Here is a 14,326-nt window from a genome sequence, read left to right on the forward strand (position 1 = left end):
CTTTTTTCCTTCCTTCTGCCTCTCTTGCTCTTTCTCTCTCTCTCTCTCTCTCTCTCTCTCTCTTTCTCTCTTTTTTCCTGATTGAAATTCTCCGCCTCATTTGTAGCAAGTGAAGGAGGATCTCGAAGATTGAATACCGTCTTCTCATGTTCAGATCTCACGCACGACTGCTGAGTTTAATAAAGAACTTTATGAAGCAGAAATATGTAGCTTAGATCAGACTGACACCGGATAATACAACTTCACACAGCTCTGCAGATCTTTAAGTGCTTTTTCAACAGCTGACCTTGGATCAGCTAACTGTGGTTACTGGAGAATACGCAGCATTAATGTCACGGCCATTTTTTTCCCTACGTAATGCGTGTACATCCTCTAAATCGGCACTTTAGAGCCCCCTGGTGGTGCAGTCCGGTTTGGTGTAAGTCGCTTTGTCTGTCCAGTTAAACACAATACGAAAACGCTACTTCCCTGTGTCTCAGATTCACGTTAGCACAAAGCTAACAGTAGTGTAGCATTTGTAGGTGCTTTTGCAAGAAAGCATCAGCACCTGAAAGGGAAAAAATGCTGTCAGATCAGCAATGCAGATGACTGTGTACAAAAAAAAATTAAAAAACGCACTAAGATTACAAGGTATATACAACATAATTATCACAAGGTAATACGACTGTTGTTAACGCATGCCTTCAATGTTCGTGTTTCAGGATCGAGGAGACGAGTTCACCTACACGGGCAGTGGAGGTCGCGATCTCTCAGGAAACAAGCGGATTGGAGAACACTCGTTTGATCAGACTCTAACACACATGAACAGGTTCAACCTTGTAACTTTTTAATTTTGTTTTATTTAGTTTTATTTAAACGACCCTTTATAAATTTCAGGGTTTTTCACCAATGTAATGATTTTTAAGGCACAAGCAGTAGCCTAAAAGCCGGATATAGTAGCCCATAATAAAAAACAGAGAACCCGGCATTCTGTCATGCTCATAATCATCAACTTGACAACGTTTAAAGTGGCTTTAAAGCTAGACCAAGAGACTGAACCTAAACAGAGCTTAAATAAGGATATTAATAAACACTAAACTTGAAACAGCTCAAACTAATAAGAAACAAGAAATTATTGCTTAGTTAAACATAGCATGCTGGGAACAGAAAGCATAATCAAAATAAAAGTCTAAACATATATTGTTAATTTACAGTTTTTGAGTAAGAACTATCAAGAAGGTTTGATTCTTCTGCAGTGGAACCATAAGTTAAAATAGAGTCATGTTTTAAATTATGGAGCTATTATGGATTAAAACAGGCTAAATATAGGTATTGTTAACAATTATGGGCAAACAATTAAAACTTTACAAGAAAGGTAATTGGGGATTTCTTAGTGTTTCTAGCCAGAGCACATACGCACACATACTTTTCCCTTTATTGTAAATGAATTTGTGTAAACTATATAAGCAGATTTATCATCTTTTTAAACTTGTTCCATGAGAATCAGTTTACAAATGAACAGTTTGACAGCAGAACATAATAAATTGCATTTTTTGACTATTACTTATGTGGGCAAATTATTATTCTCGGAAACACAAATTTGTCCATAACAAAACTTTTAATTTGAAAACTACTATATAATTTTATTTTAAAAACATTAAAATGACATATTTTGACCCAAGGACTACAAGTGACCAATCTCATCACTTCTTTCTGTCAGATGATCAGTGGACTTAAAGATATTTCCTGTGCAACACGGTGGCTGCCATGAGTGGTTTAAATGTGTTTAGAGGGGTTTTGGAGAATGTTGGCAGCAGGAAAATGATGTTTACACTCTGTTACTGCTGTTGCAGTTACTCCAGCTGTAATAACTTACAGTAATGCATTGCTTAATATCTACAATGCCTTATATGAAATAGGACATTATGCGATTTGGATGTTGTTCAAACACCACACCATCATTTTCTTGTCCACTGTTACTGTAATGTGTTTACTGTTAAGACAAACTTAAGGGATGACTGATGGACATATGATTGGTTGACCTGTGGATGAACGGTAATTTACACACACCTGTACTATGACAGTTGTATGATTTGTTTTTTTGTGTGCAACAAAGCTCAACACTTTTTTCTTTGATCTAATTTGCTGCCACTACTTTCTGTTTGACTCACTACAAAATCGCAAACACGAGTTTGCTATATTTTGTAATAAAAACTTTTTGTATTTGTAGTCCGTGTTTTATGAGTGCTGCAATTAGCAGTTACTTTGTCTGTTTGTTTTTTTAACCTTTAAACTTGACTGTTGACTTTTTAGGGCACTTGCTCTTAACTGTGATGCCCCACTGAATGATAAAGATGGGGCGGAGTCTCGTAATTGGAGGGCGGGGAAACCAGTCAGAGTGATCCGAAGCTCAAAAGGCAGACGAATCAGCAAGTATGCACCAGAGGAAGGAAACCGCTATGATGGAATCTATAAGGTGACACACAAATCTACACCTTGTAACTTGAGTAAAGTTGTATATAGCTTGCTGTGCGACAATTCCCTTTTTAAAATCTTTAAACCCTAGTTTAGTAAATGCTTGAAGCTCGACAGAAGTCAATCTGTGAATCTTGCGTTTCCTCAGTTAGCAACTATTTCTACCACTTCTCAACTATTTGTACTTCTTTTTAAAGTAATTCCTGGTCTCCAACTCCAGAGCAGGATGTCAACTCCGCTCTGGTTCTTCTAGTAGAAAGATATTTTATTATGTGACTCGGTTGTACACATTTTTGGTTTTACTTATCCAGGCCTTTTGTCGCCATCCCTCAGGTAGTCAAATACTGGCCTGAAATTGGAAAGTGCGGCTTCCTGGTGTGGCGCTATCTGCTGAGACGTGATGATGTGGAGCCTGCACCATGGACGCCTGAGGGACTCGAGCGCAGCAAAAAGCTGGGACTGAAAGTGCAGGTGACACACAACACTCTCAGCACAATACACACTTAGGGGTACAACATTTTTTTAAATGGTTTTTAGTCACAGTAAAAAAAGATAATAAATTTAATGAAACAAAATATGTGCAAATATAATGTGTGTGTGGTTTTAGTTTTAGTACAGATATTTTTTAGCCTGGCTTTTATCAACGTGGCCTGGTTTTTAGCACTCCATTGGAGGATTTCATTTATCTAGCAACCCTGAAAGCCTGTCTGAGCCCAAAGCGAGCCCATGAGAGTTTTAGCGAGCAGAAATCTAAGACGTTATTTTTCTGCCACAATCCTAAATGAAAGACCTTGTTTCTTACATGCTCAAACCCTCCCTCACATCCTCAAAACCCTTTGTGCAAGTTGTATCTCCAAGTGTAAGTTTAAATATATACAAGAGAGATTTTACCTATGCAGAAAAGTGATTTTCACTCAAGGTAGTGGCACAAATATAACAACATAAAAAGACAACAATTAGTGGGGAGTTTGAACGAATAAATATATGGTCTGCATGCAAAAAAAAGGATAAAGATGAACAGTATATACACATATAAACAGTAACAGTAAAGCTTTACGTTGCACTATGATGGATAAATCTTTACATGCATGTAAAACTCTTTGGAGAGATCTGTACAGATCCCAGATCAACTACAAACCATTACACCACTAACACACACACACACACACACACACACACACCTCTTTATTATATACTTCCTCATGCATGTCATTTTCTTTCTCTCTCTGTCAGTACCCTCCTGGTTATTTGGAGGCAATGGCCAATAAGAGCAGGAAGGAGGCGAGTGTGAGAGGGGGAAGGGGCGGAGCTCCACGGGGTAAACGACATGGAGGAAGAGGAAGGCCAAGATGTGGACGGCCGCCAAAGAGGGTAAAGGAGGAAGAGGAGGAAGAGAGAGTGGTCGAGGAACCTGCAGTACACGAGGACGGAGAGACACAGAAAAATGGAGAAGAGGACACACAGAAAGACACAGGTCAGTACATGAGACACAGAGAGACAGACGCCCAAGGGAGCTTCACTTAATCAACCAGTCATTTGGCAGAACTTTGCATGTTGAAATTATTCAGCAGTAGCGATCTGATATTAATTAACTGTGTGTGTGTGTGTGTGTGTGTGTGTGAGAGCAGTTTGTAAAGAGCAGCAGGAGCCCAAAGCAAAGCGGCTAAAAGAAGTGGAGGCATTTGTGTTATCAGAGCAGCAGCGTTCCCTCATACAGGAGGATCATGGGAACAAGAAAGTGTGGGATGAAGCTCTGGGCTTCCTCACTGAGGGACCGGTATATACACACACACTCACACACACACATGGAGGTAATTAAGCTGTATATATTCTTGATCATACATTACTTTCTGTTTTTCCTGCAGAACTTTCTTCGTAAGGTTGAGCAGATCTTCATGTGTGTGTGCTGCCAGGAACTCGCTTATCAGCCCGTCACCACACCCTGCCAGCACAACGTCTGCAAGGTGTGTGCGTGTGTGTGTCTTTTTGTTTTGTTTTACGGCGGATACACCATGGCGTAGTGGTCAGCACTGTGGCCTCGCAAATCCAGGGTCGAGGGTTCGATTCCTGCTTAGGTCTGCGTGCGTGGAATTTGCATGTTCTTCCTGGGCTTGGTGTGTTTTCTCTGGGTAATTCGGTTTCCTCCAAAAGTCCAAAGACATGCAAATTAGGTTATTTGACGTTCACAAAATTGCCTTTAGTCTGTGTGTAGATCGGCACCATGTCCAGGGTGTACCCCGCCTTATTTCCAACGTTATTTTTGGAATTAGTCATGCATTTTTATATGTGATTTATTTCCATGAGTACTACACTGCTAGCAGTAGAATGAGGGTAAGCTAAAACATGATAATATTATTAGTTAATATTTTCTCTAATAGTGCATCTCATATTATTTATATTTTATTGACGCTGGCGTTTCATCAGAAAATCTTTCACATATCACATTTTCACATTTTGTGAATGATCTCACACTGCTGCTGTGTCACTGCTGATTACAGACTTGCTTACACCGATCGTTTCGAGCCGAAGTGTTCACCTGCCCGGCATGCCGCTACGATCTGGGGAAAGATTACGTCATGGTGCTGAATAAAAACCTGCAGCAGCTCCTGGATCAGTTTTTTCCTGGATACAGCAAGGGCCGATGAGACGTCACAGGAGACATGGACAGAAATAATCTCCATCCAGCTCAATGGCACTTACACACACACACACACACACACACACACACACACATACACAATCAGTGCACTAACTCCTACACCATACACAATAGCATAAAATGCGCACAAACAAGCACATACACACACACACACATGCACACACAATCAGTGCACTAACTCCTACACCCATCACAATAACATACAAAGTGCACACACAATCACACACACATGCATACAAACACGTTTCATGTAGATGTTCTTTCATTAACACCAGCCTGATACTTGTATCCCAAGGACACCCAGTTTATGACCCTGGGCACGACCTCTGCTGGTTGTGCAAGGATTATTCCTCCCTACACCTCTGTCAGCTGAAGGACACACACATACACAAACACACTTTTTTCAAAGGAGCGGCGGAAGACTAGCGACGACTCATTCCGTTCAACGGATCTGTTGAGGATGGACTAATGGCTAATGCTAATCAATTGTTGCTAACAGGGGTTTAAAAAAAAAAGGCTCACAAATCTTTACAAAAGTGATGTAATTTAACCAAACAATTCTAACCCGGCATCAAGGAATCCAGTTAATAAGAGTGGAATATTCTGATGGATTTAATTTTCAGTTATGACAATCGTGTACTTGATAATCCTGTTGTTCATTAATCGCACCCATCTAGTTAGCTTTCCCTTCACATTACAATTATGTTACTTGCTGTCTTGTTTTTTTGTTTTTTTCCGGCTGGCTAAATAGCTACAGCTAGCTGGCTAGCTAACCCTCATGTTTGCAATCGCTCCTGTCTAAATAAATCGTTTGTTCGACTTATTATTTTCACTCAAAATAAATTGCAGTAGTTTAAGCGATTAGTATAATAACACATACAGTATGTAATAATATAATTGCCGAACAGCATAATATATGATATTTATCTATAAGATGGCTGCATATGTAGGAATACACAATAGTGTGTGCGTGTGGGCTCAGATGAGGAAGAAGGCAAATAGCACTTTCCCCTGAGCGTCTTATGATGCCATGTGCGTAAGCCAGAGGTCAAAAAGATGCAGTGGCCAGCTTCACATGCCTCAAAGGAAGCACTTCACCTTCTTCTGTACCCTCTGCTGTCATGTGATAATTGAAATTGTACATGACTAAATTGAAAATGAGGACAAATGCCCCCAAAATCTGATTGTTTATATGAGGCTTGGTTTGTTGTGTCGGAAAACACTTCAGAAAAAGACACGCTCGCTAACACGTACAAGTAATTAGTCTGAGACCTAGTATATTTATGGTGATGTTTTGGCATCAATAATATGTTTGAAAGTATCAATATTACAGATTACATACAAAGAAAATGAAATTACTATTAATAGGCTTCTTAGTTAGCTAGCTTAGTTTTGGATTGCTTAACATCAACAGCTAGCTGGCTAGCTACTTATTTTGCGCTCTACAATAAAACACAATTTAATTTGTTTAGCCTAAAATCTCTGATTAACGTCATTAATCAAATTTGAACACGTGATTAGCTTTTGGAGATAAAAACATTTGAACTATGACAAACTTACAAGCCAGAATAGTTGTTTTTTGTATATTGTTGTGTAAGTTGATGGATCCCATCCAAGAATGAGGAGTATGTTAATTGCTCCATTTAGAGATTATTAATCACCCACAGCTAGCTAGGTGATAAATACTCTCGTGGGATAACGGTTTATTAGATTTAAATTGAACATGTTTGATAATACATTGGAATATGTATAGTCCTAAATAAAGTCTTTTTTTATGCTAGCTATTTTCTATTCCAGAGCAGATGGACCAGCGAGCAGAGCAACCCTTGCCATGCCATTATTGTGATAATGGTAGCTAGCTAGCAGATCTTTTGTCAGATGTCCTGTAAGTAATCTAATGCTGCTAACTACTAAGTTTGTGTTCAGGAAATATTCATGTGTTTTTTATGACTATTCATTTCACAGTTACACACACCACAACCCATAGCTAGCCCGATAGCACAGTAAGGCTGGCAGCTTAGCTTATATTCATTGTTGCTGGGCTAATAATGTTTGGTTAAAAGAAACATTGCTTCTACCTGGTACTGTTTATATTTGATCGGTTTTCTAAACTTTGGAAAAGTCCACAAACAATATGCAAGTGTGAAGTGGTGAGTTCTGATTGGCCAAGAGCAGCAGGGCTCAGTATTGGACATTAGAAATGAAAAGGTGACCGTTAACACAGTTGTACATTTGAGTTGAATTAAATACAGGGAGAATTTGTCATACATGTAAACTCCAAATCTGCGTCAAATGAAAAACATTTGACCGTCTGGATAACAAATAAAATATTTAGATGTTGGTGAAGAGCGGTGACTTTAACTGGAGTTAAAATTCAGTCATAAGGAAAAGCTGATTTACAGGTTTAAACATTGCCTCCGGGATTTAAAAAAAAAGGTCCCAGTGTCCCAAACTGTCCAGTCAGTAACAAGCTGTGGTGTTCCTTAGCATGCCTTAGCTTTTCCTACTTTTATGTTGATTTCTTAAAATTCAGTCTCACAGACATGTTTTTTTTTTTTCTATTACAGACCTGCCAACCTTCATGCATTTTACCCAGGACGCATGCGACACATTTTTATTTGATAAAATTTTGGAGTATGCTAGATTTCCCTCAGTAATTTGCCAACGAAAATGGCCGATGAGCTAACCAGCATATGAATCTTGAATGACTGACAGCTGCGGGGTGTTTTGAACACTCCGATAATAAATTACTTTCTGGAAGCCTCGCTTCTTTCCCCATGCCACACTATTAATCATTTGGTTTGTCTCGACTCGGTCTGTGAAAACTTTGTGTCAGAGTTCTCCCACTGAAACAACAACCCTCGCTTTCTGCCATGGTAAATGGTGAGAGTTCTGGGTTCTTTGTTGTGAAATCTGTCAGTGTAATGTCCATTCCCAAGATTACACAAATTTAAAGTTATCATCTAATTATATTGATTCGGGATGCCACCAAAATGTTTTCCGCCAAAAGAGAAAAAAGGGCTGAAGGGTTTTAAAAATTAAATAGGCCTACATTGATGTAAATAATGGACCAAAATTGTAATTCAATTTCGTGTTATGTGCACAGCACTTTTATCAACAGACGCTGTCACAAAGCAGCTTTATAGAAATACACAACTCACAAGTTTAAATTTTGCATTTGAAAATGTTTTCCCTGATGAGCAAGCCAGAGGCAATTGTGGCAGTGAAAAAATATATGAGGACGATATCTTGATATGAAGTAGACTGCTATGAAACATTAATGGCAATGATAATCCAGAAGTCATTATGCACACTGTGCAGCGCTCGATAAACCAGGGTTCATTTGCGTATCTATATATATATATATATATATATATATATAAACAGGATTTTACAGTAACTACAAGGCACTTAAGGGGTAGTTGTTTATATGCACACTTTTCTATTAATAAACACAAACACACACACTTTTACATTATAACTAAAATTGGGCCTCTGCTTCAGCTCGTCCATTATGATAGCAATGTCACTAAAAGAGAAATTAAAAGAGAAAGTTCATCATATCCTGAGTGTAAGAACAGTTGCAAAACTCCTGTTAGTAAGCTGGAGAAAGGGGTCACAGAATTTATGCTCCGTCATACAGTTCCATGAAAAGTATTTGCCCCTTCCTGATTTTTCTTTTTTTTTTTTTGGCATAATCGTCACACTTAAATGATTGAGATTAAAGTTTAATATTACACTAAGATAACCCGTGTAAAGACAATTCATTTATTAAGTAAAAAGCGATCCAAACTTACCTGCCCCTATGTGAAATAATAGTTGCCCCTAACTTTTTTCCTATTATTTTTTAAGCCATTTAGAGGTGGACTCGCTGATGTCTTTCGGCTCATTGTGCTGTTGCAGAACCCAAGTGAGGTCACAAACTGATGGCTAGACATTCTTCTTCAGGATTTTTTGGTAGAGCTCAGAATTCATGGTTTCAACGTCAAAGTCATAAACTACGTACAAAGCAGCACTAGGCCATCATACTACCACCACCATGTATAAGTGTTATGATGTTCTTATTAAGAAACACTGTAAGTTTTATGCCAGATGTAAATGGGACGCACACCTTAAAAAAACTTTTAAAAACTTTAAAAAAAAAACCTTTAGCATTATCTGTTCAGAGAATATTTGCCCCAAAACAAACACGAGATGAGCCTCTGTGTGCTTTTTGGTCAGCACTGGCTTTTGTCTTTATGTTCTTATATGAGCTCCTGCATGAGTCGTCATTGTGGTCTTGAACTAATTTTGGTCAGCCTCTCCTAGGAAGGTTTACCACTGTTCCAAGTTTTCTCCATTTGTGGATATTGGTTTTCACTGTGGTTAGCTGAATACACAAAGCCTTAGCTTAGTAACCCTTTCCAGAGTGATACATTTAAATTAATTTGTTTTTCATCTGCTCTTGAATTTATTTATATTGTTTTGGTTTTCTTGATTCAGCAGGTCTGGCAGTAATCAAGCCTAGGTGTGGCAAGTGAAATCTAACTCAGCTTTCCAAAAATCACAGTTCGTTCATAATTTATCGATGGGAAAATTATTTTTTAAATAGGTCCAGGTAGGTTTCGACAGCTTTATTCCCTTAATAAATGAAATAATCATTTAAAAACTACTTTTGTATTTACTTGGGTTGTCTTTAAAAAAAATTTAAGCGTGACAAATATGCAAAATAAATAAATAAAATTGAGCAAGGGCAAATACTTTTTCATGGCATTACACAGTTTTAAGATACGAAAATACCCATTAACAGCGAAATGAGCATTTATTAGCCAAACACTACAACTTTTAGTGTTCTAATTTTGGCTGCTCCTGTCAATGGGCTGCCACAGCAGACCCTCCGATCATCATACAACTTGGCACAAATTTTAAACCAGATGCCCTTCCTGACACAACCCTCCCATTGTATTCAGAATTGGGACCGGCCCTAAGAATGCTCTGCATCCAGTGGCTGGGACCGGGCATTGGCTGAAAATCGAACTTCTGAATAAAAGGAGAGAAGCCTAACATTGAGACAGCAATGCCCACACAATGACTTTACTGCAAGATTAAAAAAAAAAAAAGGGTTAGACACAGCTGTCTTCTCGCATTGCCAAATGTAAGCAACCGTACCAGAGACATGGAAATCTATCACAGCCCTGAATGCAAGTTTTTTTTTTTGTTGGTAATATTCTTGTTCCTTTTCCGGCAATAGGAAAAATGTGTGTGTGTATGTGTATACTTTTCTAATGTCTACATCTCATTTAAAATAGACTACACCCCTACCCCCAGTGCTTTTTGTTTACTGGGAATCTGTGCGTGTTCTGACACACCAGTATGTTAAAATACAATAATTAAAATATATTGAATTTTTACTCAGCAGAACTACTCGTTTTTGTCTTGTGGATTGGCAGGTCTGTAATTTATTAGTGTGAATAAGCTAGATGCCATTCAGTAGTAGGTTAATGAAGTTAGAACAGTTCTTGTACATGAAGACAGACTGAATTAAATGCACCACTTTGGGATTATGATCCTTTCAAAATCTGATACATTTCAGATTTCTGCTCTGTTCATGTCAACATCACGAACTCCTATCTGTTTTTATTTACACAAGCCCAGAGAGGTTACACAGGTTTTGTCCAGATCATCTTTACTTTATAAATGTTAAGGTTTGTTCATGCAGTTTGGTTAAAAGAGGAGCTCTGAAGCTAACAGTAACAGTATAAACGAACTCTTGGAATGAATTCTTGTTAATTAACCCTTGGTAATGAACTTTTTCTGAATTAATTTACGATAACATGTGATGTGATTTCCATCTATGTCACAAGAGTAGACAAACACAATGAGCCTAAGCTAATAAAACATTTTTTTTTATTGGGTCTTTAGTGAACATACCCATTAAATATTTACAGTGCTGGAGGAAAAAGTAAGTGAACCCTTGGAGGTTATAGCTGGACGAACCTCCTTTGGCAGCAATGACTTCAAGCAATGTTTTTCAGTATTTTCTGAATCAGACCTGCGCAGTGTTCAGAAGATATGTTTGACCATTCCTTTTTACAGAACTTCTTAAGTTTCTGGTGTGTACGGTGCTCTCGAGGTTAAGGTCCACACACTCCAAAAGGCACATTTTCTTTTTTTGAAGCCATGCTGCAGTGGATTTACTTTGATTCTTAGGGATACTGTCCTGCTGCATCGTCCAACTTCTACTAACCTTTAGCTGGCACGCCACCCTGACATTATTCTGTACAATATTTTGGTAAGCTTGGGAATAAATTTGTAAATCGATAATGGCAAGCAGTCTAGGCCCTGGGGCAGCAAAATAAGCCCAAAGCCCATGAGGCTCCCTCCATCATACTTCACCTGTGGGATCTTTTGATGTTGGTTGCTCTTTTTATGCCATATATAATTCTGAGTATTCTTCCCGAACAGTAAAACTTTTGTTTCATCAATCCACAAAACATTTTCCCAGCAGTGCTGTGGATTGCCAAGGTGCTCTTTGGCAAACTTCAGGTGTGCAGCAATGGTTGTTTGTTGAGTTACATATGGTAGACTTTCTAAACAGAGATGTTTGCCAGTTCCAGTGGTGTCTTTAAGCCTTTAGCTGTTACTCTTGGGCTCTTCTTTAACTCATTGAGAATTCTGCCTTGTGTCTTTGGAGTCGTCTTGGCTGGGCGCCTACTTCCAGGAATCCATTTATAGACAATTTGTCTTCGACTGATGGATGCCTAAACACTCCATGGTTCACATCAGCAGATGCTACTTATAGAAAGCAAACTTAAACTGTTTGAGTGTCTTTTATTAATCGAAGTAGCTCTAAACCACACCTACAAACTCATTTCATTCATTGGACTCCAGGTGTGCAAACCACTGACTCTACTTAGCTTTCGTTGAGGTAATTAATCTCTTAATGGATTTACTTAATTTCTTCTTTAGCACTTTCAATGTTTAATGGGTGTCTTCAACAAAGACATGAGAAATTACATTTGTTTGTGTTTTATCAGCTTAAGCACATTGTGTTTTTCCACTGTTGTGACCAAGATCACATATTATGGCAAATTAATAGGGAAAACCAGTTAATTCCAAGGGGTTTATATATTTATTTTGTATTTCTTGCCACTGTATGTTATTTGAGATCTTTAATCATGTTGAATCATTTATAACTGTCGTAATCTTACTGTAACATTTGTATGGAGGTGTCTTATTACCTGCTCAATTATTGCATATTGATTATTACAGTAAAAAGTACTATTCATTATTATTATAGAAAACAGTTACATCTTCATGAACATTTTATACACTTATCAAATTCGCCTTAAAATTAAGAGTCACACTTTGTCCAATTGCACAATCTGTAGACAGTGCAGACTCTTAAGTCCCCATTGTGGTCATTAAGACCGCACGTTTTTCCCCAGCTTCATTATGTGAATAACTTTGTAAGGCCCAGATCGTACTGTACATTGAAATAAATATTATCCTTGGTTTGGAGACATTGATCATGTTCAATAGTTGCCAGGTGCTGATTAACAGAAACAATCAGAAGATATTGCAGGGTTAACAACAACAGCACCAGGGAAATAAATGGGGTGGGGCTAAAGCCAAAATATTTTGACATGTGTAAGCAAACTACAATTGACAAATTGACAATAGCATATAATTTATAAACTAAATTTGGCATATAATTTAAAACAAACATCATGACTAAAGACATAAGCTTGCTACAGTATTATGTAATTTCCACTTTTGTTATTTTAAGATCTTGACAAAAAATGGATGACCTCCCTGGACTTGTGTAATTGTCAACCTTTTTATTTCTCAGCACTTTTTTCTTTAAATCCATTTTTCTTCTCACCCACAAAACAAACCTTACGTTGAGGCGTTCAACCTGCGTTAAACCAGTAGTCACAGCTCGAGCATTGGAATAGTAGTCCTAACAAGTAACAGACATCACTGGGTCATCAAGGGCAGAGCTTAAGTTCAATCTGATCAACCACCTGCAGACTTGTAACATCACCAATTGCCTTTTTAAATCATTTTTTGACTTTAAGTGTTTAAATGCTGGTATTAATTTTACAAAATACTAGAATAGTAGCCTAATAGCCAAGCATTAGCTATGAAAGAGCAGCACTTCCTTTTGCTAGCATTAGTAAAATTCTGCATTTACTGTATGTAGCTGGTTAGTTTAGCAGATGCTGGAGAACTGTTATGTTTTGTAATAATAAAATAAAAAGGGGACAAAAAGTTTACAGCTGGCTGATCAGATGTAATGGTATGCTTTGGCCCTGTTGTCATGGAGACACCTGACCCTGCGAAACCAAGATTCAAGCCCAAGTCTCTCGTTCTCGCTCGCGTGTTTTTACTCCTCAGTCGTCTGTCCTGTATGTAAAGGGAGAGAGCATGTGATTCAATTTTTTGTTGTTGTTATTGTTGCTATTTTTTTTTCTTTGACTTTTATTTGAATTAGTTAAGTGATTAAAACGCTTCATAAACTGCTATACTGTCTCTGCAGCTAACTGTGGCTTTTAAACCCCTTTTTCCTTTTTTTCCCCCTTGGAAATATTCTTTTTAATGTACCCCTGCAATTGTAGGTGATGCTAGTAAATTCCTTTTTTTGTGTGTGAGTTTCACTCTCTCTCATTGGTTCTCTCTAGTTCTAGGTCTAGCTCCCGTTCCGCTGCTTCGCTTTTCTGCCTTCCGTGTCTGTTCTGTTTCACAGCACGTACTGCAGAAGGAGAAAACGTTTCAACAATATGAAAAAGAAAAAAGAAACTCGATGTGTTATTCTCACGAGCGCTGATCATGCCGTTGTTTTTTCTAGTGTTTAATCCCTGGTTTATGTTTATCATCGGCTCTGTTGATGTGGCGAACACTTTCCTGATGACGCACAACCTGCCTCAGCAGCAACATGGCTTCATATTGTGATCCCGGATTTTATACATGGTATTATACTTGATATGTACCTATTAAATATTTTGATTTCAGAAATATTGTCCTGTTGTTTTGCCTGTGTTTATTAAAGATGTGTATGAAGAGGAATCAAACATCAACATGGGCACTTTACGCGATGTGGAGTCATTCAGCTAAGACATGTTGGCTTCTTTAGCTCTGTACTGGAGCTGTGATGTTAATGTCACTAACAAGCAATAAATACATCTAGGTTCAACTTTTAAATTTTCTCCTCTTCAGTCTTAGTCTCTTGGA

The 14,326-nt window shown here is 38.0% G+C and overlaps 1 protein-coding gene across 1 annotated transcript in view; it reads left to right on the top strand.

The window, feature by feature from the left end:
- Positions 1 to 14,110, top strand: part of LOC128507994 (E3 ubiquitin-protein ligase UHRF2-like) — a 58,606-nt gene extending 44,496 nt beyond the window's left edge. The window contains exons 10-16 of the mRNA XM_053479187.1: positions 702 to 808; positions 2,293 to 2,455; positions 2,788 to 2,925; positions 3,688 to 3,928; positions 4,083 to 4,231; positions 4,320 to 4,418; positions 4,953 to 14,110. Of these exons, the coding sequence (XP_053335162.1) occupies positions 702 to 808; positions 2,293 to 2,455; positions 2,788 to 2,925; positions 3,688 to 3,928; positions 4,083 to 4,231; positions 4,320 to 4,418; positions 4,953 to 5,099 (1,044 nt within the window). The 3' untranslated portion in view covers positions 5,100 to 14,110. The remainder of the gene's footprint in view (positions 1 to 701; positions 809 to 2,292; positions 2,456 to 2,787; positions 2,926 to 3,687; positions 3,929 to 4,082; positions 4,232 to 4,319; positions 4,419 to 4,952) is intronic.
- Positions 14,111 to 14,326: the final 216 nt, after the last annotated feature.

The sequence above is a fragment of the Clarias gariepinus genome, chromosome 19 (assembly GCF_024256425.1).
Source record: "Clarias gariepinus isolate MV-2021 ecotype Netherlands chromosome 19, CGAR_prim_01v2, whole genome shotgun sequence".
NCBI lineage: Eukaryota > Metazoa > Chordata > Actinopteri > Siluriformes > Clariidae > Clarias > Clarias gariepinus.